Source organism: Pseudopodoces humilis, chromosome 3, assembly GCF_049639895.1.
Source record: "Pseudopodoces humilis isolate 2021_Gansu_Grassland_sample_001 chromosome 3, ASM4963989v1, whole genome shotgun sequence".
Lineage (NCBI taxonomy): Eukaryota > Metazoa > Chordata > Aves > Passeriformes > Paridae > Pseudopodoces > Pseudopodoces humilis.
This window is the reverse complement of record NC_142202.1, coordinates 43,624,294-43,652,004: the sequence shown is the minus strand read 5'-3', so window position 1 is coordinate 43,652,004 and position 27,711 is coordinate 43,624,294. Positions and strand designations below refer to the sequence as shown.

The 27,711-nt window shown below is 36.4% G+C and overlaps 1 protein-coding gene across 3 annotated transcripts in view; it reads left to right on the top strand.

Moving 5' to 3' along the window:
• Positions 1 to 27,711, top strand: part of SIPA1L2 (signal induced proliferation associated 1 like 2) — a 127,020-nt gene that overhangs the window by 95,544 nt on the left and 3,765 nt on the right. Inside the window, exons 11-21 of one of the 3 annotated variants that reach the window (XM_088052883.1) lie at positions 501 to 758; positions 4,327 to 4,410; positions 5,942 to 6,045; positions 6,275 to 6,378; positions 7,830 to 8,218; positions 9,740 to 9,964; positions 11,908 to 12,061; positions 14,004 to 14,223; positions 20,930 to 21,061; positions 26,514 to 26,567; positions 27,519 to 27,642. In XM_088052883.1, the coding sequence (XP_087909009.1) occupies positions 501 to 758; positions 4,327 to 4,410; positions 5,942 to 6,045; positions 6,275 to 6,378; positions 7,830 to 8,218; positions 9,740 to 9,964; positions 11,908 to 12,061; positions 14,004 to 14,223; positions 20,930 to 21,061; positions 26,514 to 26,567; positions 27,519 to 27,642 (1,848 nt within the window). The remainder of the gene's footprint in view (positions 1 to 500; positions 759 to 4,326; positions 4,411 to 5,941; positions 6,046 to 6,274; positions 6,379 to 7,829; positions 8,219 to 9,739; positions 9,965 to 11,907; positions 12,062 to 14,003; positions 14,224 to 20,929; positions 21,062 to 26,513; positions 26,568 to 27,518; positions 27,643 to 27,711) is intronic. The other 2 variants (XM_014263641.2, XM_014263642.2) reach the window with 2 other exon arrangements.

Here is a 27,711-nt window from a genome sequence, read left to right as displayed (position 1 = left end):
AATATTTAGGTGCCAATTAATCATTGGTGTTGTAGTCTATGTGTTCTTTGGTGGGGACAAGGTTGGATTCTAAAGGAGAGTTCTCAATCCTGCTTAGAAACGTTTAGTTTGCTGCAAAGCGACAAACCTGTTTCTGAAATTTAAACAAATCAGTGCCATTTTAGAAAAACTTGGTGCTTTACGACTTCTAAATGCCATGACTCTAAAAGTTTTTATTATGTAAAATTCAAGTTGAAGATTAATTTATAAAAGTTTAATATGTTCCTCTTTTTTGAAGGGCAAGGAGGCAGTTCAAAGGTCTTTGAGCACATGACAGCAAATCTTTTATTTTGAAGTGTTTTCTACCTGCTTGGCATGACAGTTTTGAAGTGTTCAAAGTACAATGCTGTATGAAAACCTTTGGGTACCTGAAATAAAAACATGTATATACTTTTGACTGAAAATGCAAGATTCCTCTCTCTGTTCTCTTCTGTGAGACTGAATTTTTATTTGTCCCACAGGGGTTGTTCAGAACTTTGTCGTATACCCATGGTGGAATACAAACTTGACAGTGAAGGCACCCCATGTGAGTATAAAACCCCTTTCAGAAGGAATACCACTTGGCATCGGGTGCCGACTCCCGCTGGGCAGCCTCTCTCTCGTGCCTCTCCAATCCTAGGAACATCTGACAGACTGCAGTGCCAGCAGCTTCTCCAGCAGGCTCAGACAGCCATTCCTCGTAGCACTTCCTTTGATAGAAAGCTGCCCGATGGTGCAAGGTAATAAATACGCTCTCTGGTTAATGGCTGTCATTTTCCTAATGTGTATTGCTTTTGAAATCTCTGCTTTCTACAACTTCGGTGTCTTCTTTTTGTTGAGTTTCGACAGTACTTTTAATTCTGAGGTTGTATTAAATAGCATTCACTGGACCAGTCTGCTTGAAACAAGTGACTTTTGGTGTTTGTGGTGGAAATGGTCTGTACTGAGGATCCTACTGCTGAGGACAGCTGACCTTTCCCTATGGTCCCCAGTCAGTGAAGTGGAAAACTGCGTTATAAATTTGGGATCTTACTAATGTAGTTCCCCACCTTTTGGAAGACTATTTAAACAAATACTGAATGTAAATAAAATTAACTCATTCCTTTAAAAATTAATTTTTTACTCTCACTGCCAAGGTATTGGCATAGTTTCAAAGGGTTCTGTAACACATTACCAGCCCTTATGTTTTGTTTTGCTTTTAATTAAACAAAGCAGAGCTTGTGATTTGAATATGTAACACCTCTTAGATGATGGGATGGTATCCTTAAATGTTAGCTCTGTTCTAATTTAATCATAATTCTTCATAAGATGAAGCATCATTTTTAAAGATAAAAATTTGCAAATACACTTGGCCTTTGAATTATTTAGGAAAACCATATGTCTTGAGCAGAATTCTGTCCTTTATTTATAATTATTTCAGGTCATTCCCATATCTATGGGGTGATGTTGTTCTAACTTCCAAGTAAATAATTACTGTATGTTGAAAATATCTGAGTGATTCAAAAATCTAAAATACTAGTCTTAAATTCTGGATTAAATCATTAAATGCCTCTATTGCCACACTGACTACTTTATTTAGTACAAAAGAATTAATGACTTTTTACACTGAAATGTACACAAGTAATAGTATTGCATATTTGAAAATAAGTCTCTTTCATTGTCTGGGGAAGGAGGACTCCCAGTTGTGACCATTTGGTCATTTGTTTTCTTCTACCCTTCCCTCCTCTCCACTCCCTGAAAAATTGGGGGGTGCATTTTTTGTAAGCATTTAAATACTATTATAGAACTTGAGCTTTTCCTAATGTCTTGTTAATGAAATTCTCGATAACATCTAATGTAAAGAAACAATGTATCAAATGTCTAGAAATACTTAATCATTTATGAAGCTTTATTAAGCTTACTGTATGCTGATACAGAAAAGAAATGAAAGCTTTCTGACATGCTACTCAATTCCAAAAAGACTTCACAAGCATAAGCTGCACTTCTCGTAACACTCAGCAAAGCATGTGAAAAAAATGCTCAGACTGAGTCTACTCTTATCATGAAGAAATTCCTGCATCACTTAAGCAAAACATGTGCAGTGCAGAAGTGCTATTCTGGGGAAGACACTATGCAGAGTATAAATAATGGAAAGCGAAGAAAATTATGGATTCTGGCATGTAGGTCTTGAAACATGTAAAGAAAGATACCTAATTGGCAAGGTCTTTCTACATGGGAAGAGGCAGAGTTGATGATTTGGCAGAGAGATGAGCTTAAAACAGGAGAGTTTGAAGTAAGGTGGATTAGTACTTAGAAGTAGTCTTGCAAGGGTGAAAGTGTATACTCAGGCTAGGTAAACAATGGAGAGATTTTTAGAGGGTCAGAGACCCCATATCAGTTTAAGAGTGCAAGCAGGGAAAAGCAAGTTGATGAAACAGGGAAGATTAAATAGTTGATCTGAAAATGAGCTAAGGGTGAAGTCAGCAATAAAATTGATTGGTTAAGAAATAAAAAGAGGAAGAAGTAGAAGAAATATGTACTGTATATAGTAAGAGAGTTAAGCAGCAAAAATTCAACTGCTGTGACATACAATATTTAGGTGCCCAGTCCCTGGAGTGAAATTATAAACTGAGAGCTGAACACTTAGACACCTAATACAATTCCTGAGAATTGAATGCTTTGAGAAGGCAATCCAAGTATTCTGGAGTTGTTCAAGGAAATTCCTCTACTTAGTCACTTAAAAATAGGAGGGTATCCTTAAGTTCTACTCCTGTTTTCACAGAGTGGCTGGTTCTGTGGCAGCTAGTCATAGCATGTGCCTAAGCGAAGCTTTAGGCGGACTCTCTGTTCTGATTTTTGCACCAAGAAGTCTCTGTGTACTTTAGCCCCTGTGTGACACTAGTGAGCAATACATCCTATCACCTGGAATCTGGAATCCATTCCTGAGAGCAGATGGTTGGAATTCTTGTGTGAAGGAACTGTGTGGGGCAGTCATTGATGGGATTTCTGTGGCTCTCCTTCTGTAGCCACTCATTGTTTACTAGGCTAAAGGCTTCACACTTGTCCAGCAAATGGGAGGTAGACATATTTCAGCCTAGGAACAGCATAAAGCAATATCCTGGCTTTGGGGACAATGTCCTAAACATCAGCCTGGAGGGTGGAAACACATGGGATCATAATTTATCCATTACTTAGTGCTGGATCACTTAATCTGTGCATGAAGTGCATAATTCTTGGTGGTAATAACTCCATGGAACTGAATTTAGCTGTAATCTATTGGCTACTTCACATAATTGAGAGAGGTTCAGTCCTGTCAATACTTCTCAGAGAAAGACATGCTGAAAAATAAGGTATTACACTATTTATTGTACATTGACTATTAGACAAAATATAACACCTAATGCCTTTAAAAAACAAAATGTAATAGCTGCTGTCTTTAAAATTTTCAAGCTGAATGGTAAAGTTGCTTATTAAAAGTTCATGTTCTTGGGAAAGTGGTTTGCATAAAGAAAAAAACACCTCTTCATTTCTTTCCTGAGTACATACATTCATTTCTACATGAAAAAGAAAAGGTGGGAGAAAAAAGAAAAAAAAAGATAAACATGGGGAATTAAAGATAATGTCAAGATAGCTGAAGGAAATTCTGTTGTAATTATGGAATGATATGCACAGAAGTGAAGGAAAGGATGTGATGAAACCCAAATTTATGCATTAAATTTCAACTCTCTGGGAATCTAACAAAACCGGTTAGAGACATTGTTAAGACATGAAGCTTAAAAGTTTAAATAATAAGTACAAAATAATATCCTTCATGAAAATTTTTTTTTTGTTGCTTTTCTATGTTAAAGAAGATTAATTAAATAAAATTTTAAAAAGTATTAGAATTGCCTCTTCCAATTTTACTATCTTTAAAATTGGAATAAGTGCCAAGGAAATAACAATAATGTCTGATCCAGTATGAGAACTTCCCACACATGAATTCAGAGACCTAATCCAGCTCCTGAGTAATCCCACTTATTCAGGACTAAAGCCAGATCTAAGGAAAATAGGATTTGGTACTTAGTCTTTCTCTTTTTGTGCCTTTTTATATATTCAGTTGGAAATATTTTATTTGTGAATAAATGCTATACTTTTAAATTCTCATTAAAGTTTTATGAAACTGAGATAAACCTTTTAAGTTCCCCAAATGAATGTAACTAAGTGTCCATACTACATCTGTATTATTTGTGAAAATGAATGTATTTGATAAAAGTAGCACAGCCCAGTTCAAATCTGAAACCCTACAAATACCTCAGTGCACTGTTAATGACTCTAAAATCAACATTACAGAAGTTCTCCGAGCAACCAGTCCTCATCCAGTGACCCAGGACCCAGCGGGAGCAGCCACTGGAGACAGCAAGTGGGATATGACGGGTATTAGTGATTTTAAAAATTTTTATTTAAACCTTGGAGTAGCTCCCATGCTGTTGTGGTTTTAAACCAGTAATTAAATACCCCATGACACATGCATCTTCTTTCGTAAGCAAAATTTGTATGTGTGTTCTAGATTTTATTTTCAAACACTGTTAGTATCTTCTAAGATCCACAGGTTTACTGATATTTGATGCAACATGCATGCAACCGCAATTTTAAAGTCATCCTAATTTAACTCTTTAGGATCATACTTTTAAAACCAGGTAAATGAAAAATGGTTCTTTGTTTTATTTTCCCAGTAATGGGCCAGAAATCAGCTAGTAATTCAGAACTAAAATAAAATAATTATACTTCCTCCTCCTGCTTCAGGAGGAAGGCGTTTAATTAAAGAAAAAAAAATCTTTATGGTCTTTGAAGGTTTTATGTCCTGCTGTGTATGTTTTGATGACAGCCCTTCCCTAGCATATATCCTCAAAAAAGTAAGAATTTCAGAGGTCCCTACTCCCTAAAAGGCTGTACATAGATGGTCCTTTTGCATGCCTGTTAATCCCTTGGCACTGAAATTTCAGAAGCTAGCTATCTGTATATAAGAGACGACCCAAATATAACTCACGTTATAAGATTATTATGTGAGACATCTGTTCTAAACTACTTTAAATTTATGACTTTGTTGTATATATACAGCTGCCGAAAACACTCCTGTTATAAAATGTTGAGCTATGGCAGTATCTACAATGGAGTAATATAAAAGCATTCCAGACTTGCCAAGTGGTTTTCAGAAGCTACTTTACAGAAAAAAAAAAGTGAATATTGAAAGCATCGGCTTGACTCCTTGAAGCTTATTAATGCTTTGGCATGATTGACTGTGGATAAGATATTCTGTGTAGCAGATATATATGCAGTATCTTGTAGACTCTTCAAGGAATTTCACATAACTCAGTGAAATCTCTGGCAGCTAAATAGATGCTAATAATTCAAATAAAACTGTAACTTTTTTTTTTTTTTTTTGGCAGTCAACTCATCAAAATGCATCTTGTATCATTTTTTCCAGCACAGTTAGTTCTAACATCAATCTAGGTCTTAGTTTGTTGCTTTGTGAGATGTTTAAACTTTTGCAGTATAATACAAAACAGTGGATCTGGTACTAACTTACATATTTGCAGTGTGAAACCCTGCAAAGCTATGATTGATTTCTGTGGGGCTTAGATCACAAAGAGGTTAAGCATATTCTTCACTGGTTCTTCATGGTTCTTCACTGCAAAAGCCTTTGGGTGTATAGCCCCAAGAATACATTTCTTCTTAAAGTTTGCTGTCTTCTTGGCATGTTCACACTTGAGATATAACAGTATGCTGTTGAAAAAATTGCATGTAAATATTTCTATGCAGAGTTTGGGAATGTTTGGGAATGATGATTATTTTAAAAAGTCACAAGATACTTGCTTTTAAGAGTAAAAAGTGGTATAGTTCATCATGTAACTAATCTTACAGGATAACTAATCTTACCAGCTTAATTTTCTGCTTGCATTAAAAGATGCCAGTCCCCTTTGCTCCATGAACATCACCAAGGTTCAGGCTCACTGGAGTGTGAAGGAGGCAGAGAACGAGAGGAAACTTTGGAAGGAACTAGACATTCTGGTAATGAAACCCACTGTATCTTTCAAGTACATGTTCTTTGCAATGCAGTGCCTGTTGAAATGCAGCCACCTCCCCGTGTGGAGGTTTGACTCGCAGGGAGCACGTGATGTGCCACTGAAAGCAGGGACTGTTGCGACATTCTGCAAAGATACCTGTGTCTGATTGCAAGGAGTGTGCAGGTTTGAAACCTGATGCTGAGTCATGTGCCTTTCTCCATTATTTTTGGCAGAAGCCAAGTGGCACGCACCATCAACCAAAGTCCTGAGCTCCTACAAAGACCGAGCTCTACAGAAAGAAGGCAGTGGCAAGGAGTCGCCAAACAAGCTTTCGCATGTAAGTCTTTTCCTTGGATGTCATTCGGAACTCCAAAAACAAACAAACCCCAAAACAGCAACAACAAAAAACTATTCTGGACTTACGAAAATAAATCTTTAAAATACATTTTAGTAATTTGTGAAGACCACTGTGTGTTTTGGGAGATTATGCTATCTCAAAGATTATGCTATCCCAGGTATGGGTTGAGTCAAGTATGCTTAATCTGTGTTTACAAACTCAGAATTCCAAGAGAGCTTGGGTCTGGGGCACTGAGGAGATAAAACTAGTATAGTCTCCACTCAGCTGTGAATTTACAGCTTCATTTATACTGCCTTATTTAATCTGTGGAGTATTTAATTACCCTTTAAAAGAAAATAAAATTATATTTACCATACCGCTTTTCATCTTACATGAAATACCCATGGAGTGTAATTACCAATAAGCACTATAAAAATGTAGCTTGTACATTGGGAATGCTGAACAGACTTTCTAGTCTACCTTGTTTAGTAGCTTGTCTTCAGTAATGGCAAAATCCTCAGCAGCCTAGTGATGGAAATTACATAATGATAATGTTTGTTACGTGGAAAATCCTGCTATATGTAGTAGGAATCTCTACACTGTTTGTAAACTTACTTTTTATGTGTGAGCAACAGCATCTCCTAGCATCTGCTGGGAGAGGGATCTCATGAAAAACTTAGTCACCCTTCCCATTTATATCCTACCTAATAGAAGTCCATTTGCCCTTGTAGAAGTCCATCTGCTTTTATTCTGGCTACTGTCACAGACATTAGTTAATCCAACTCTCTATAAAATTTATTTTAAAAGGTAAATAACAAAACCCCTGGACTTTATTGGCACAAAAGTCTGATGTAATTATTCCACTTCAATAGCCATGCTTAGTTTAGGGCCTTATGACTTAAGTTACTTTCATCTGGTACACATTCATCACAATTGGCTTCAATTTAACTAGCCACACATCCAATTGGATTTGATCCAATGAGAATGCATATTTCAGCCACTCTGAAAAAAAGCCAACAATAATTCAGTCTTCGGTGCTTTTCAGATTTGCAGTAGAGCTTGTTTAAACAAATAATTACCAAGGCTTCTAGCTTTAACAAATGCTTATTTTAACTGTTCAGAAATGCAATTTTATGGATGTTAAGCAGGTCCTATAATCAGAAAATTCAATTCTGATTTTAAGATCTGTGATAGAAGATGGAACTAGAGCCTTTTTATTTGCAGTGACATCAACCTTTAATGTGTCTAGCCAGCTGTGCAATTCATTTCACAGAAACTGGTGGTATAATTGGCTCTTTTCATACTTTGCAGTTATATGATAGCATACTGTAAAGAAAAAAATGAATAAAATGGTCTTTGAATGGCACAAATGCAGTAATTTATATGAAAATAGATCTCTTACTATTTAATTTGAGGGGGGTCTTTTTTTGGTTTGTTTTCTTGTTGTTAAGATTGGGGACAAGAGCTGTTCAAGCCACTCCAGCAGCAACACCTTATCCAGCAATACATCCAGCAACAGCGATGAGAAGCACTTTGGTTCCGGAGACCTGATGGATCCCGAGCTGCTCGGCTTAACCTATATAAAGGGGGCTTCTACAGACAGCGGGATCGATACGGCTCCCTGCATGCCAGCTCCTCTGCTGGCCCCCCTGCACCTGGCTGGCAGCAGGTCTGGGGTGCACTGCCACACGGAGCAGTGGGCAGAGGCTTCGGAGGCTCCCGGGCCGGACGACGATCCAGCTAAAATCTATGCTGTTCACAGCTATGCCTCTGCGATCTCCGGCAGTCACACGGCTGAGGGCAGCATGGGAGACCTGAGTGAAATCTCCTCTCATTCCAGGTAGGCACGCTTCTTACAAATTCGGGGCCATGGATTGTAGGTTAGCACGCAGATAACCCTTTTGGGTTGTTTTTATTCTGTTTACCCTTCTTTGAAGCTGAAATGAAAAGATTTTTATGTTTTTGTGTTGTATTCGAATGCCTGTGTGAGCAGTTTTCAAGCAATTTTTGATGAGTCTGCCTGGAAAGCACAGCCAGACCTCCTCCCAGGTCTAATGGAGGCTTTATACGTGATGCTTGAAAACTGCTTAGTGTTTTTAAAATTGGGAAACATCCCTGAGTAAAAGATAAGTTTGCACCTAGAACTTATTTCAATTACTTTAGGGTTTTTTAGTACAGTGCAACAAATTACCTTGGAGTTAGTGCTGAGGGAAATCAGAAAAATTGGACAATGGACGGTATTTACATACCATAGAAACTGCATCTCATACCATCCCCCCTAATTTGCATTGTTCTGATGTATGCTTTGCAGTTTTGCTTGTTGAACTGCATTTATGATTTGCTTTCAGCTTTTCTTTTTGTTACTAATGAGCTATGTGTGTGGTATATCTGTTGTAAAGCTTGTTGAAAGTACACTTCTATAGCTGGTTGCCTTTATCTTCCAGTTTCCATTGTCCGGTGACTTTGATGTTGAAGCTTTGGTCTGTGTGTTAAGGTTTTTACTCTAAAGGATAGAAGGAATTTGTTTGTTCTTCTTTCCCTCTGATTTTCCTGTTTTCAGTGTCAATCAGTACAGGAAAATAACCAAATAATACCTTGTATACTGATTTCCTTCTAAGCTTGACATGAGTGAATTTGTCTTGTTTGGTTATTCTGAAGAAATTTATTCTTCTAGTAAATGTTTGCTTTAGTTGATTTGAAATAGGTTTCAGAGTCTTCAATAAAAATATGTCTTAGTGCCTACTAGTGCTATTATTTGTAATAAAAGGGAATGTTAAAATTATCCAGAGGACTGTCTTGTTGAACTGAAATTTACTTCTGTAAAATATGCTGATAATTTAATATTAGTGTGTCTGATTGAAAGGCACAGCCTAATCTTGCATCAACTGGCAAAATTATTGTGAAATGGAAAAGCACATAGGTTTTATGATTAGGGAGATATTTGAGTAATTCCCTATGTAGTTCTTTATGTAAATGTGTGTGCACAAAATTTCACACACAAATTATATATATATATATATATATATATATATTTTTTTTTTTATATATATATATATTTATATATATATATATAAAATTCAGGCTTTTTCTTTTGATTCACATCAGTTTGCACTGGCATTTCAGCAAGCTGAATTCCATGTATTGCTTGTTCTAGAAACACATCACAATTCTGTTCTCAGAGCTTTAATGTGTACACAGTTGGTGTGTAGAAAATTACTGTGCCAATTTTGCTTCATTGATTTTAACCTTGAGAGAAACTTAACAGTGAGAATTATTGCCACATACCAGGCAAAGCGTTTCTGATTTGTTGTTGCATAGCGTATTTAATTTTTCCTTTTGTGTGTTTCGTTCACTCTTCCAGCGGGTCACATCATTCAGGAAGCCCATCAACACACTGCTCCAAGAAGAGTGGCTCCCTAGATACCTCCAAAGTTTATATAGTGTCGCAGAATAGTGGTCAGCAGATGTCTGGGTCGATTTCAAAACCATACCACAGACAAGGAGCAGTGAGTAAATATGTCATTGGATGGAAAAAATCAGAAGGAAGTCCTACGCCTGAAGAATCTGAGGTTTCAGAATGTCATGAGTAAGCACTCTGTTTTACTTTGTTGGGAGAAGTAGGGTAGTGAAAATAAATTTTAAAATAGGATAGAAAGAAATGACAAATTCTGTTTTGCCTTTAAATGTTCTGGGAGATTTTTCCGTATCTTTATTTATCTAATGAATCTTGGTGCTGGAATAGTCCAGGAGAAATGTGTTGTGCTTAGGTGGAAGGAAAAGGCTTGAACTTAAAGGAAAACATTCAGTACTTCAAATATAGAGAGATAATACTTTCATAATGGTGCATCCATGATAAGTGATGTTTGAATCTGGCATTTAAAACTAGCCTTGAAATTCCTGCTGGCTTCAAAATCATCCTTGTGGATAATGTCCCTGCTCTCTTTTTTTGCACAAGCTATTTGGTGCTGTTTCTCAATAAACCATAGTCAGCCACTGTCCATCTCAAAAAATTGATCACATGCAGTACTGGATTTTCAAACGTTTAATTTGGATTATTCTTTGTTTAATGGGATTGGGTTATTTTTATCTAATACCTAATTTTGCATATGTGTGTGTATTTATGGCAAGAGTCATATTTAAAAATATATGCTAGAGTATATATGCTATGAAATAAGAATCTGACATTAAGCTCTTGAATTCCTAGTTTGTAAAAGCAGATGATGTTACAGCTCTCCTGTCCTGGTTATTTGTGTTCCTTTGTGTTAATAGAGGTGATTCCATTTCTCACCCCCAATATTTTAATTGCATAAATATTTCAGTCATAGTAGTATTTGAATTATAGTGTGGTAACTTCAGGGTTTTCACAAATTTTTGGATTTTGAAATCAATGAACTACTGAAACAGTATCTCCTTATTTTGAATGGCAGCCTTAAAATAAAACTGCATCACGAATCAGGGTATTTAGACTGAAACAACGACAATTTAGAAAATTATCTTCAAGAGATAGCTCTGTTCAAGAACCATTACTTCAATATGACAATGACAACATTTCCTATGTCAAAAAATACTTTCAGATTTTTCCATGGCATACAGAATTGGCTCACCTCTTTCTTTCTAGGAAAGCTCTCTATATCACAGAGAGGAAATATCTGAGGATAATTATGTTGAAATAAAATAGCATCTCTGATTAGCAGTGATGATGAATATCAGGTCAATTGCTGAATGTTATGCCACTGTAGGTTAAAATTCACTGATACTTTACCATAGCAAAGCTTTTTTTCTCTCTGCTGAAGACAGTCACTGATGAGGCTGCACTTGGCAGGACAAGGAACAATGGCTTCCAGTGTGTGATCTCTGTGAGTCACAATCTCCAGTTCCTTCGATTACATTCTCAGAGTAAACCTGTTAAAATCCTGTCTCTCCTTTCTCACTGGAAGGAGCTGAAGGTTAATAATTCAGTTTGACAGTCTTTTGTTGACTGTAACTAGATTTTTATGTGCTGATAATTAAATAATAATTACCTGTTTAATTTATCTAAATAGCTTTATGAAATTGCTGATAATAAAATATACTTACACTGGGCAATTGATTGTCAATACACTTCAAACATTGCTGTGATGACCATAGTAATTTTGCCAGATTGTGAAGCTGGATGCAATATTGTACTATAAAATATTGATTTTATTATTTGCTATGGAAGTAAAAGTTAAAGTGTTTTGTGATGAACCTTTGGAAATGTTGAAATAAATATAACTTTTGTATTGGTAAAGAAGTGTGGTGTGTAAAAAAGAGGCAAGCTAGAAGAATGCTTTTTTAAATTTTTCTTTAGGATTCCTAAACTTCATTTCTCAGTGGTTTCAGAATTTCACTTTATACCCACAAACAGTTTCATAAAGGTAAAGTGATCAAAAAATTTTTCTAAACAGTGTGTTGTGTCAGGAGATAATTCTAACAATTTTCACTTTGACAGAAGATGATTGCAGCCTTTCAAATCCAATTTCTTGCTAAAACCACCCATTTTCTCTACAGAGTGTATGATGATATTGATGCTGTGTCTGCATCGAGTCCGCTCCAAACTTCTGTCAGGAATGCTATTGTTGAAAGCCAGCAAGTCTTGTCCAAAGAAGATTTCCTGAAGTTGATGCTGCCAGACAGCCTCTCCATGGAGGAAGGGAGAAGAAAGGTTGGCTACTTTCTTTGGCTCTGTGTGTTTCAGTCCTTCAGTAACCTTAGAAATGGGTTTCTGGTATGCCCAAAATTGCTATACAGAATGCAGTATTGTTTTGTACAAGCTAAGTTTATTCTATGGGGATGACCCAAAATATCATTTCCCACAAGGATGGGAAATGTTTGTTTGATGATAAAATCCAGTATTTGTTTAAGTATGCCTTTGCTTAGCTTGACAAGAGGTCAGTGCAGGTTGAGCAACTTGATTACAATTTGAAAGGTTAAAAGTGACATTTTCCAGGACGGAGGCTAAATTTGTACATCTTGTATGATATTAAAACACATGAATAAAAGTAGCCCACTTTCCTCTGCCCTGTAATAGTCTGTACCAACAGTTCTGCTAGAAATCCATATCAGTTTCATGTAGGTATCAGTGCCAGCTATTCAGAAAGCATAATTTTCAGTGCTACTGGAGAGCCTGGATCTAATCTTTATGGTATGAAGACAGTTGGTAATGCTTAATAGTTCACAATAAGTGGATAGTGATCTTAAAATTTGCTGCTCCCCACAGTAAATGGTTCTGAATTCTGTGCTTAATGTGGAATAAAGAACAAAGCAATTAAATTACTTGAGATAATTGTCACACTTCCATATTAACTCAATGCTCTCTTAACCCACTGTGTTTATACAATATGCTAAATAGCATAATCATCATGTCTGAACAAAAGTAACACATGGGAATCTTGTAAGTGCAGAGTTGAATTTAAAATTCAAATCATATATATTTTATAATATGTGGTATGTTAAGTGTGCATTATACGTGCTTGAATTTTTGTGGGTCGTGTCCTAGAGGTTTTTGTGATTTATGATTGATACAATAATTGGAAGGGGTTTCTGAAGATTCCAAGAACTGCCAGTGTTTCTGGCTGCCTAAATAAGAATCAATGAGGAGAGAGGGAGTGTGGCTGAGATAAATGACTGCTATCCCCTTCCTCTCCTAGGCACCTAAACAAAAGTTAAGTAAGTGAGACCAAGTGGGCCCTGACTCACAAGGAACCCCAGCCAAGGATTTGGCAGTGTACAGTCTGTGGCTGTGCCTTCACAGAGGGTAGTGATCTTGATATTGGTGAGCCAGTTACCTTTGACAGTGAAGTCAGAAATTAATTTCCTGAATAACTGAGATTCTACGCTATATTCACTGTTTGCAAAAGCCATTCCTCTTAAGCATTTGTTCTGCACAGGGAAAATGGAACACACAATTAATTGCAAAGAAAACATGTAATTGTTGTATGTAGTAAACCAGTAAAATAACTAAGGCACTAACTGTGCCTTGTAGATGTAAAGAAAACTGTGTTTGCAGTACTGAGAAATTACTTACAAAGTGGTATGGTCCAGCTTTACAATACAGTAGCATCTTGTTGTACTGTAGATATTTGGGTTGTGGTCTGGGTAACCTTTTGAAATGCATAAGCAGTTTTCAATGAAACCTGTTATCCTCTTTTCTAAGCCTGTTTTGTGATATCCAGAGAGATGCAGTGTCTCAAGTCACTTTTATCATCCAATAAATTATGTGGCAGCATATATCAGTTCAGAATGTTTAACATTAAACAGTGGTCATTTCAAATTAAAATCAAACAGTTCTATACATTTCTGTAAAGTGTTGCTGTCATAAGGCCGTGAAGTTTTCATTTAACATTTCACAATTAATAAAACTACACATGATCTAATTAATTCATGGTTATATGTTCCAAAATATTGAGAGGAAGTCTGAGTATCCAATTCAGTAACTCTTTTGAGGCCCCAGTAGATCTGATATGGTGGAAGAAATCTCTGATCTTCTGTATTAGTTCAAGTATTCCAGAGTGCCTGTCCAGAAAAACACTCCCAAGAACTGATAATGGGATACAGTTGTATGAATCACTTCAACCAGCAATATGTGTTCTCATTTTTATCTTTAGTTTTCATTCTATGGAAACCTTTCCCCACGGAGGACACTTTACCGCACCCTCTCTGATGAAAGCATATGTAGCAATCGAAGGGGATCTTCCTACGCCAGCTCTCGAAGCTCAGTGATAGACCAGGCCTTGCCAAATGATATCTTGTTCAGCACTACTCCACCATATCACAGCACACTGCCTCCCAGAATGAGCCTGACTCCTGGAATGGGAAATCTGAGAAGTAAGTCATTGTCTCTCTCATTGCTGAGTTTGGAGTATTTGTAGTAAGCTCAAACGAATCACCAAGAATTAAGTGAGGTTTTACTTTTAAGGTGAAATTAAGGCATGTCAAATCACTGCTCTAGTTATCCTAGTGAAATAATACTTGCTCAGCTGTACATACTCATGCTTGCCATTAGTTCAATTCATATTTATCATGTTTGGAGACAATATCCACTTTACTTCCCAAAGAATTTTCATGAAACCACTGATAGGCAAAAAACTTAGTCTGAAGATATTTCTAGTTATCATTTTATTTTCCAGTGGTGACCTAATTAAGCCAAGCTGGCCTGGGTTTTTTTTGGATTTTTTTTTTAATTTTTATTTTATGTGCATTTGAATAATTGAAATATTCACAAATACAGTTGAAATAATAGCTAAATGGAACAGCTTTTGTTTAGGTGATCTTTTTAGTAACATCTTAAAAGGAAATGTGCAATAAATCTTGACTTCTATTTCCAAATTAACTTTGCTGATACTTTTTTAAAAAATTAGCAAAACCTTTACAAATAACTTTTCATTTTTAATGGCAGCAGAAGAGTAGTCTGAGGTTCTCAGTTAAAGCTGTTTTATGAATGTGGTTTTTTACTTGTGAAATTTTCATAAGTGAGACTTTTATTATCTGGTTATCTTGCAGTAATTCCAGGATGAGCTATGCAGTTTGTAGTAATTAAAAAAAAAAAAATAAATTAATGAAACCCCCAAATCTGTACAGATAGATATGTATATTTAGATTAAAAATCTATATTTGTTTACTTAATTAGAGTGAATTGTTTTCTTTAGAAATGCTGAATATATATGCTTCTCAATTAGTATAGGCTGACCTATAGTGGACACCTGGAGTTGACGTGCAATCTGGAAAAAAAAAAGCCTCTTTTTTTTAGCTCCTCTAATATTGCATCACAGCTAACTGCAATTTAAAAAATGGACTCTGAAGTCCATAATTCAGAAGCTCTGGGTGAATTTCTTGAAAACATTAAGGACATTTTAGGCCCATGTCCAGGGAGAATGCAGCCAGATGATTTAAAGAAGCAGCAATAAAAAAGGCTCTGTCATTCATCATGTCCTTCAGGAGCTAGCAGTCATCTCCTAATTTTGAGAAATAAGCTTAATGTACAAAACACTTTTCTAGTTAGAGTGGCCTCAGCCATGAGACTGAGTTTTGGTCACTAAGCACTGGTTAATTTTAAATTGGTATCTCAAAACGAGTGCTAAATTCCTGCCTCAGCTGGGAATGCATGCTTGGTGTACCTTCTGCCATTCTAAAAATATTCTTCTATCAGAGTGAAACTCTTTCCTATAAATTTAATCCAAGAGGATCTTATTGTTTTACAGATAGCAAAGGGAGATCCATTTAGTTTCACTGGAGATTAATTCAGTAGATTTTTGTCATCTATGAAGGAGCTTTATACACTTAGGCATCCTGATTGTATTTTCTTTTTTTGTTTTCCTCTATGCTAGGCCATGTATTTTAGAGCCATTTCTTGTGCATGTAAACATGCAATGGGATGAGACCTTCAGCTTGCTTTTCTTCAGGAGATTGGCACAAGGCAATTAACTGTACATCCAAGCTTTATACTGCTCCTCCAGCAGTATATTTTAGTGGCTTTTGTATTAGCTCTGTCTTAGACACCTAATATTTCATTCTAGCTGCTTCTTAGATACAGAAAGTTATATATACACACATATATATAACTGGGAAAAAAACCCAGGAAATCAGTATCCTGTCAGTCAAAAACTGATCCAAGGCAATTCATGCTGTTTTCATACGCAACCTCTATTTTCTGCTTCTGGTTCTGTGTTTTAAAAGTGCTTATCAATGCCAGCTATATAGAATCTTTGGTGTTTGTTTCAAGGAAGATTTCATTGGTTATCTGTAATTACACTCTGAAAAAAAACCCCACATTGTGGCTTGCCCACCTATGTTTCAAAAATAAGGTTAGTCAGTATCTCCATATGAGAAACTAACTTTGGCTCTTTTTAGGAAGGTTTTTCATAGTCAGTGCCTAGAATGTATTTACATTCTACAGCAGTGTTGTGAGAGGTTTCTTTTTCATTTATAATTTTAACATGAGGTTATAGTTTACAGTTATCAGGATTCATATATTGTCATAGTAATGTCTTTTGTATGTGATCTCAAAACATTTTAATTTTACTGATATTTAATGTTTATATATATATATATCAGTGGAAATTGCATGGTTTTGGCCGAAATCAGTTTTAGAAAGGTATATTCTTGCACATTATTATCCAGCATGAAGTACTGTGGCAGCACCAAATCTCATGAGGCCCCTGTAGCAAGGAAAAATGTGATTAATAGCTAAGCAAGGCAGCACCAAAACCAAAGAGTAATAGGTGACCCTGAAGGCATTCAGTTTACTGGGAAATCAGAATTATGAGACACAATGACCACACAAATAAAGAAACAGAAACTTCATCTGTGTGTAATGTTGACTTTAAGAAGATGATGGGAAAAATAAAGCTATAGGACTTTTTAATTATTGTGTTATCACTGGGGAAGACAAGAAAAAAAGAGTTGCTTTGAGTAAAGCCTGAATTGCAAAGTCTGACAGGCCAGTGATGTTGATTGCGAACAGTACAGAAATGTAGAAATGTTCACTTAATTTTACCTTATTCTCAACTTAAACCGGAAAGGAGAATTTGTGTAGGTAAGAACTCTGTAATTTTACCTTGGGGGCATTAAGGATTCCCTGACTGAGACAGTGCTGTTCATACTGAGTGATTCTAGAAAGCACTTGCAGGTACAAGTCAATGCCTTTTTTGCAAATTCGTGGCAGGTGAATGAGCAGGGAAAGAATTAAAACAATGAGAACCACTGATACTGAGCTGCTTTAGTAACATCAGTTGGGAACCCACGGAGACACATGGAGACAATCTTGATTTACATCGCAGGCACCATGGTCCACTCTCACCCTGAACCACAAAAAGAGAGGGGAAAGAAAATGCCCTAAGTGATAAACTGGCAGGATGTTCCTGTGCTGTGAGGAAAGGAGTGAGGTGCAGGATAGTTGTAGTGAAGAGGGTCATAAGAAAGGGAATATTTTACAGTGAGCTACTGACAAATTCTTAAAGTTCTCAGGTTATACATGCCATAGGGAAAAGGCTGCCAGAAGTGTAGGAACTGTCTCTGCAACTGTGTTTGTAGATAAAAGTCTTATTTTCCAACTGCCTTACTACCCATGTTAGCTTCAATCCAAAACTAAGCTTGTTGATGAGAGGCAATATTAAAATGAAAGAGCATCGCTGTATATTGGTGATGTGCAGTGGTAGCAGTTTGGAAATCAGTTTGTCAGCAAGCAGATAAAGGCCATTGATGAATTCACACAAGCAAAGCAGAACATGTTTGGTGTTACCTGTTCTCACACAGTGAATGGTTCACCTTATTAGAACATAAGACTATCTTCAATAAGAGAAGGGAAGGGAAAATTGATTGTCAGGAGCGCTTGTGCATGAGAGCCTATGAGCAGGCTGGCATCTTTGAAGCTTTGACTTTGGGCAACTCTAGGCAATACAAAAGAAGGGAAGGGTTTAGCAGGCAGAAGTTGTTGCTTAAGAGGACTATAGAGATATAATTACTGATTGCAGGAAAGAAAAGCAGACGTCCCACAGAGAGTGGGATTTACATTTGCATGAGATTTGATGTATTTCTTCACCTGCAGCTGTTTTGAAGAGAATTGTTAAATGACATGTCTAGTTTGAAGCAAGGAGTACTTAGCAGATAGGGTTTTTTCATGATCTACAATCTCTGCATAAAAGTAGCAATTCCAACTGAAGCAGGATAATTCTCTTGGAAGTAAAATAGGTTAAGTCAGGTGAATCTTTCTTCTTTCTGCATAATTAGTTACTCTTTGAATAAGGATGTATGTGGGACCAATAACCACCAGTTTCAGGAGCTGTGTTAGAAACTGAACTGACCATGTAATTTTGGTTGAAATAGGGACTCTTGATAATGCTTTATCCTTTTATGCATAAATAATAAAAATAAATAAAATTCCTAAGTGGAGGAAGTGACATAACTGAAAAGACCAGAAACTACAAGATCAGTAATTGTGTGCTGATAGGAGTTCAGCAAACAAAATAGCCTTTAAAACTGGAGATAACACTGAAAATGTTTCCTCAAAGGAAATTGAGTTGCTTCAAAAGTCAATCTTGTGTACAGTAAAGTAGTGTCCTGCTAGATTAGGCATATCCTCTTGGAGACACAGAGGTGGGCATGCTTAAGCATCACTTGCCACCCTTGCACAAATCAAAAAGGGAAACAGGCAACAGCTGCTGATGTGGCAGTCCTACACAGAGTGAGGCAACAGCAAGGTAAGAGGAGCAGGGAAGAAATGCAAATACAGGAGGCTAGAAAGAATTTATCTCACCCAGAGCATTCCTGGAATACAAGCAATATTCTCTGAAATTCAAAGGCACCAAGGCCTATTGTCATTACAGCTCATGTTTGGTATTTTTATTCTTTTTCTTCTTCCCCCTGTTTTCGCTCCCCCATTGCAGAAGAGCACAATTTATGTCTTGAAAATGAATTATCCTGTGGTGGCATACTCATGCCTGTTCAGTTATTCCACTTAGAATTTCAGCCATCAGCATGAGCACATTTTCAGAGCTATCAATATTCAAATCTCTACTCTGGCAGGCTTTCTGCAGTTGAGTGGCTCTGTCAGAGCTTATGCAGGACTGAATAGGATCCACCCTAAGGTGAACTGAGGTTCTCACAGAGACAATGCATAATGAAGGATGACTATTGGTGAATATATCACTCCTACACTTTAATTTGGAGAGCTGGCAGGAACGCGCTGGGAGCAGGCTTCTTCCTGACAGGTTTCGCAATCAGCCTCTCTAGGCTGATCACACAAAAGCAAGGGATGTCCCTTAGGGCCTGCCTGCTGGTCTAGAACCAAAAGCTGGCTTGCCAGTCTTTCAAATAAGGTATTCTGTCTATTTTCCACAACAGGGATGTATGAAACATTTGTATTTGCACAAGTCATATACTGAAGTTCAGAGACTGCTCTGACTTTCAGCTTTCAGTGTATTTGCACAAAGGCTGCCTTAGGTAGGGCTTTATGTATGTTTATACAGAGCTGAAAATAAAATCTTAATACAGACATATGAGTAGAATATATGTCTATATTATATTTTCCATTTCATATAACATCCACTTTTACATACTGAGAGTAGGACATTTCTACAGAGTTTTGTCAAGCCGCTTCCAAGTGTAATGTAACAATACTGCATCTTTCAGAAAAGCGTGGAACAAGATAAATTCCACTGTAAAGGGAACCTCTTCTACAGGGACTCCTAATTTTTGACAGAGGATTGTAAACCTTCTTCACTTTATTTTTCTTCATATTTTGTATTCCTTTTAAGCAAGGTTTCTGCAAAGGATAGAGCATATCATATTCTTCAATCATTGCTCTGTGTAGTAGAATGCTTTGTAACAGCCTACTCTCTGTGGATTTTTAGGTCAGAATCTTTAAGTCAAATACACATTAATATCAGGACAATGACAGCATGCCATTTCCTTAAACCATAATGTATCTTCCACTTGTATGAATGCATTTCTTCCTTCATTGTTTTTTGTGTTTGGTCTTTTCCTGGAAAAAAATACTCATCTTACATATTATAGTTTAAATTACTGGAATTACTAGATGGAAATTTCCTCCTGAAATATTTGGGGAAAAAATACTATTTTGACCTTTTGTTTAATTGGAGTGGATCTGTTTGAAGCAAAAATTCTCTTTGCCTGATTATACTATGTGATAAAATTATGGCTTTATGGTTAAGATGAAATGTGATAGCAAATGATAATTTTGATTTATGATTAGTTTTAAGAAACTCTGTGTGTCTGTTCAGTATTCTTTTTAACATGTTTACATTGATCAGAGTGAAGATTGCTATGGACAGATTAGGAACATGTAAAACTATTTAAGAAAATTATGGAAATTAGCATCTCCTCTACTAAAATGTATCTTTGTGGTACATTCTAAAATCTGCACAACTGAAAGGTTGAACAGCTTATAGTGTATACATTTCATTTAATATATGATCTGTGTACCTTTTACAGTGTGGTACAGCTCACTCTGAAATCTCACCCAAGTCTTACATCCTCAGAGACACAGCTACAAATGTTAAACTAATAGGGTAATAGCTTCAGTGTGAAAGGGAGATTTGGATATAGGCTAGAATTTACAAATGCATTAAAAGAAAAGCAGGGTTTTTTTTTTTTAATTGCTTCTGCAACAGGAATATTTTCAGTTTCAGAGTAAAACTCTGCATGTAAATATCTTTCATGTTGCTTCACAAATACAACTTCGTATATCTGGCAACTTTTCTGCTCAGTGCTCAGGTTTAATATGCTATGCTTTAAAATGGATGTTGCCTGCTCACACAGTGTTCATATGAAAATGTGAGGGACACATCATGTGCAGTGGCACCAAAGAAGTGCCCTTTAAAACCTTCCCATCTTACTTTGCCAACATTTAGAAATTGTTCCACCCATACTGAGTACTTTACAGGAAAAGACAGACATAAGAGAAATGAAGATAAGCACTTTTTGCTTATACCTTTTTAACAGATTACTATAGTAGCTTCAAAATTAATTGTGCATAATTGTTACAGGAAGACTAATTATTGTGTTTATTGTTTAGATGAATTCTGGTTCTCAGATGGGTCCTTATCTGATAAAGCCAAATTCAATGATCCTGGCCTGATGCCCCTGCCAGACACTGCCACAGGGCTAGACTGGTCTCACCTGGTAGATGCTGCACGAGCGTTTGAAGGTAACAGGAAAATTTGAATAAAGATCAATGTTCACTACACAAACTTTATAAAAAATTTTTAATATATATGGTATAGCCACATTTTGAATTGCAAAAATCCAGTGTTTGCCTCTGTAGCCCTTTAGTTCTTTCAGCAGTATCAATTCTCAGTGTGGAAGATTGTCATTGAAAATTTGGGGTCCTTATGATACTCTCTGTTTCCATTTTATATGCAATTCCTCCACTTTAGTGCCTAAGTTTCTTCTGTAATCAATTGAAAAATCAGATATTTAAAGGAGAGATTCAAAACATTTAAGTTAGATGTTTAAAATGAAACTGGGAGTAACATTTCCCTGAGTTTGTTGTGTTGTGTTTATAAACTGGCATGTGTAGTCCAAATAGTGTTGTGGTCCCTCTCAGTTTTCATAAGCCCTTAAGACCAGGAGAAATGTACAGTATATTTAACAGCAACAGGATTTAGGGTGCAGGATGTAGACTAGATTTGCTTTATTAATTTATGTAACCACATTAACCAAGGAAAAAATCTCATCCACCTCTGGGAGTTAAACCTACACTTAATGTCTAAATAGAGAAAACAGATGTTGGTTTGAGTGTTTATATGGATATACAAAGTTGAGTGTTTGTGTTTTGTTGTTTGAGAGGTGTTTTTATAGTGCTGTCCTAAAATGTCTGACATTTATTAACTGGTATTGCTTGCATTACTGAATGTAATGTAATCTATGAATAAGTATGATGTTACCACAGTCATGGTTGTATAAGACAAAGGTCTTAACTTTGTGAAAACTGTCTGTGAAGTTAGTGGTTTGGGTCTTTTTTAACTTTTTTGAACCATGGAAATCAGTTTTCTGGTTCCTGATTCCTTCCCAAAGTGTGCAATGATTACAGTTCACTTTGACCAAAAGCTCTTCAGAACTGCTTGTTGCACCAATTCAGATGGCACTGTGAAAACCCAAACCAACAGCAATGATGAGGAATTTGAAGAACTCTATTATTTTTTGACCTGATGTGCATTCATTACTATTCAATACTACTCAAACATGGCTGTGGTAGCTGGCAGGAAATACTGTGACACTGAGAATCTTGACTGCTCTTCCCATGCATTCCTCTGTTGGATTGCTCAGGGAACACCCTGCTGTTTGTTACTGACATCTTAAACTACTGAAGAAAGGTTTGCATCAGTAAATGACTAGCTCTAACTTTGTACTTGAAGAATATTTTTAAATGCTAATAAAAATGCTGAGTTCAGCTGAGTGAAAGATCATTCTGTACCAGCTATGCTCCTGTATTTTTAGCTTTCTTTGAAAACTAATAGATTTTCATTCTTTTTACTTCCTAGTATCATGATTAAAATAATTTCACTTTGGTAAGTGTTATGTAAGTGTAATTACGTTTGAATTTGAGAATGAGAAGTAGAACAATACAGCTAACCCACAGTGCTCTGTCCTAGGGAGGGAGGGTATTCACTTGTTGGGTTTTAATTGTAAATAACTTAGATATATCTGTAGATAATGCTGGAGAACTGAGTTGTAAGATAGAAGAGTTGGTCTGAGTTGTAAGATAGAAGCTATTTATTAGATTTTTTTTTTTAATTATTTTAAGAATTTGAGCAGTAAATAGTAATCTATTTTTGTATGCAGGAATAGAATTCTCTTCTGTTTAGGACTCTATAATAGAGACATCTGTGTATATGTTAGATGATTTATACAATGCTTCAACTAAATTCATAGTGCTGTAACTAGAAACTTTTGCAAGGAATGGAATTTTTAAACCCTTATTCAACTTCATCCTGTGTCTTGAAATTTGAAAGTCATTTAAAAAAGAATAACTGATAGGCATGTCCTAAAAGATCACTGGAATGTGTTGCATATGAATTAACAGTGCATTTTCCATGTGTATTTAATGTTGTTGACTTAGAAGCTGCTTCAGCTTCCTATTTGAAAATAGCTTGGAACTGCTGTTCTGCATTCCATCAATGTGAAAAAGAGAGTGGATGATTCTAAAGTTTGTCCACTTCTGAATATAAAACTGCTTTGATTTTTTTTTTTTAACTGTGTGAAAATGGGATCACATTTCATATATTGGACCATATTAAAAAACAAAAAAAAGTAAACAAACAGCTGCCTCCCCACTTTCAATGGAAAGAATCACTAAAAAGAATTTTTTAATACTGAATCTGTGAAATTAGAGGTTTTCTCTAGTTTGGCTTTGCCAGCCTGAGATTTTGAAGTTGTGTTCTCTTCTAGAACCTAGATACTGGACTTCATTTCAATTTTTTCTTTGTACTATGTCTTTTCTGACTATCAGTTTATCAGGATTACCAATCTGATTCCAAGGTCAGAGTTTTTCTCTTGTGATCTCTCCAGATTGTGTTGACAATTTATATAATTTGATCAGCTCAACATCCCTAATGTGGGCCTCATGATCTTTCATGTCTGTCTTAAGAAGCAATTGTATCTTGATTCATGTTAGATATAGACTTTTTAGGTGCTTATATTGTTGCCATCAGTTGGATTAACAATTAAATTTAGTGGCAAGATTTTTGCTGCCATCGTCTGTACTTGGAGTTTCCTTATGGGTGTAACAAGAGCAGTAGTCTCATTTTTCACTTTCTTCCTCTCCTCAGATGAAGAGTGGACAAGGTTGTTGATTCGTATTAGTTTTTATTCAACTGAAGCCTTGGTCCTGTGTGGAACAGCAGCTTTTAAACTGTGCTCCACGAGGGTGGAAGAAGCTATTACTTTTGTTTTGTTTTTAATTGAAAGTATATAATGCTTTTCACTTTGTCAGGATTTCATTTTCACTGCATTTGCTTGACAAGAACCTTTGTGGGAAGCTGAATATTTACTTGAAGCTTTTTCTGAAAATCTTCTGTTATTCCTAAGACAGGTCTGTGCAGTGTGATGGAGAGCTGTGCATGCATTAACTCCACAAGCCCCTGAAGCTGCATCAGGGAAGGGTTTTTGCTTGAGCTGCCTCTGTGGAGGGTCAGTGCCCCTAAGCTGGAACACAGTGGAGCATTATTTTAACACTCTGCACTGCCTTCCTTTGCAAGACATAGTTTAGACACTGATATTTCTTCAGAGATGATGTTTTGCAGGCATGCTAACGTCGGTCCGGTCAGTAGCATGGGGAATCCTGCCATTTCTGCCACACATGGATAGGCTACTCCCAGTTTCCTTCTCTGATTTCACTGGGAAATGCAGAGAGACATAACCAGGGAGCAGTTCACATGATGGAAATACTCTGTTGTAATGTTTTGGATCCATCCCTGAAGCAAACAATAAAAAATAAATAGGATTGTGTTTGACTGTACGGCAAAAGAGGGAGGGCAGTTGGGGTGAAAAAGAAGTTAAAGAACCAAAAAGAAAGCAAGCATGCTCAACTAAGTAAAGGCAAAGATATGGGGATTTCTAGAATAAATTGGAAAGCCAGGTTTGAAAAAGGAGAAATCCCAGAAAAGACTAAGGGAAAAGAAGAGAACTAATATTTTTAGTTCTCTTTTTGTATTATCCTTCCAATAGATCTTCAAGTTAGGAAAGAAGGACTGGCCTTCAATGTGTGTATTATGTTGCTGATGATATTTTTAGAACATTTTAGATATTTTCCATGTTTTGGGGACAAAACAGAGAAGCATTTTTGAATGTCCATACCTACCACTGTAATTATAAAAGACAACTGACACAAATACAAATATCAAGTATTGTCTTTAATAGAACTTCGTACTATTTGTTCTATTTCAAATGGATTTGTTATGCTTTAAAAAAGCTGTTTAGTGTTTGATAAGTCATGCTGTGAGCATTAAAAGCCTAAGATAGTCCTTCTGATGTCCCTGTTCATTAAAATTGGTGGTTGCAACTCCTGATTTTTTTCCAGGTGATTTTTATGAATGTCTACTGGTGCCAATCAAAATGCAGTGTTTCTTAATGCAAATTTATCTTTGCAGAAACATCTGTGCTACTATAATTAATGTTATTTTAATACTTTGATTTAAAATCTTCATAGCTAAATGTAAAGCTACACATAATATAATGAGAAAGAAGTGAATCATTTAGCATGACAGATAATTATTTTAACCAAAGTAGTGTGCTAAACTGCTAGAAAAAGAAAAAAATGACAATATTTAGTTAACATTTGGTGATTTCTAGGGCATGCATTTGTAACTCTTCTTGCTTCAATGCATATGTCAGTGTATATTTGTGGGTAGACTTTACCTTAACAATGAAAGAGTGGCTTCATGCACTTTACTCATTTTAGCCTTTTCTGCTTCCAGTACACCAAAATTGCCTGGAGTTTTTTCTGGCCTCTGTTAGTGGTCTGGTACAATGAAAATCCACATTCAAACTCTTAGTGGTTACAGCTGTGTGACTCTTGTACTGTAAATTTAAACATTATTTTTTGTCTCGTCTTTGGTCTTGCCAAGTCAGTTGTTTAAACTTTCAATATAAAAACCAATATATTTTTTGCAAATAGTTTTCTGTGGTTGGACTCTCTTTGGAGTTTGGCAGGGACATCTCAGTTAAAAACAAGAACTCTGAGATTTACATGTAGTTTTTTCTGTTTAGTATGTACATTTTGCTTCAATTGAATAGGAGGGGTCCCTGTAATTTGGAGAAACCAGAATCTAGCTCTACAGAATCGTACCCAGAAATACAATTAATTTTTCTTTGTAAAAACTAGTTGTTATAATGAAAATGTTAATAGTATGAAGGTGAAATCAATAATTATCTGTGTACTTCAGACTGCTTGTTTACACTGTCTTGTTTCTGGACAATACTGTGTTTGATCTGGGAAACTAATTTTAGTTTATCTGTACAAAGTAAATCTAATTATCTTAGTGGGTTTCAAATCTGCAAATGATGTCATTGATTGTGTGTTTAAAATTTTAATCTTACCTTATTGTCAGCACATGTGGAATAGTCATGTTCGTATTGCTGAGATCCATCAGTAGTCAGAAATTAAGGCTGAAAGCAGAGGAAATGTGCTGCAGTCTTTGAAATTGGACAAAATCAGACATGCAACTTTTGTTCATTGTATTATGGAATGAATTGGCGATCTGTGCTATGCTGAAGGGATTTTTTTAAACCAACAAAGAGCTTTATAGTGATTTCCTGTTTTTGTTTGGTAGAACTTGTCCTTCCTGTTTGAAGAGATCTGGCCTGTATTCACTGTTTGTGTCCTTGAGGGTTTGAAGGATTGTCCTCTTCTGTATGCTGCCAAGTTGCCATGCTGTGTCACTGTGCTGGGTGTTGCTGTTATAGACCCAGGGCGTGATGCCTCGCGCTCACTGCGATGTCGGTGTTGTGTAGAAATGGCCTGGCCAGGCTGGGAGTGAGCGCCAGCAGGAATTGCACGGGGAACATCCCACCCACTGCGTGCGCTGCCGCAAGGGCCACAGCTGCCCCAGTGGGGATGGACTGTCTTGTTTATAGGAACATTCTAAATCTTATTCCAGGTTTTGACTCAGATGAAGAATTTGGGCCGTTCTGTCATCAGACGCCGTTTCTAGGTGATGGTCTGGGATTGATGACTTTTGCCTTCTGTAAACTTTTTTTCATACTTCCTATGTTTGCACGTTTGCATGATAATGCAAGCTTTGGGCCTGGCGGGGTGGTAGAGCAAGGGGAGAAAGGGCAAGGCAGGCATGTTGTCGCCAGAATTCATACAAGCCTACAGACATGGATTTTGTTTGGCAGAAATAAGCTAGATCAATCTCCACAGAATATGGATTTTGGTTGGTTTTTTGTTGTTGTTGTTTTTTTTGTAAAGAAGACAAATTAAATCCTAATGAATGCATCATTTACTCCTGTTCTGTGCAATGATGATCTGCATGGCATACTTCTATTATGTGGTGACTGATGTATTTTGGCAACCACACTGTATATCCATAGGTAATTGCATCTGTGCTTGTTAGATTATGTTCTAGTGAAATTGAATGCAGATAATAGAGTGCCTTAGTAATACCTATAATAAAAACTCAATTGATAAAAATAGTGTGAATTTATTGGTTTTCAAGTATGCAGATTACCATCAGCTTCTGCAAATGTTTGAGGCTGTAAAGCAGTGCAAAATGAACAGTGAAGATTTCTGAGGAATGTGAGGGCTTTAAGTCCATGGAAAAAAATGCAGACCTTTTTCCTGGATTATTGTCATTGGTTGTGGCCCTGAATTCTGTAATGGTTTTCTGCATATTTCATCAAGACCAATTTACTGTTCGTATCAGCATTAAGTGGTCCAGACAAAATGTCATACTGCTGATAGACATAAAAAATTGCTTTGGGGTTGCCTTTGGATGCAGGTGTGGGGAAGCCAACTAGTTGGTACATACATCTGCTGTTTATCTTCAACGCTGAGATGTAGAAGCCTACATCCATTTCACTAACTGAACCAGGGTAATGGCTGTAATATAGCCTTTCATTTTGTCCAGGTTTAGAGGTATCCTTATGTTACTTTTTTACAGATCAGAGAGTAGCGTCTTTTTGCACCTTGAATGATATGCAGCAAGCTCAGGGTTTGGAAGGACCACAAGGGTTACCTTTGGATGAGAGTCCCCCAGATGGAAAAGATTTTCTTGAGGATGCTGGGTATGTCAGAATTAAAGCATATTTCTTGCAAAAATATTTAAAATATTAATATTATATTTAAATATTAAA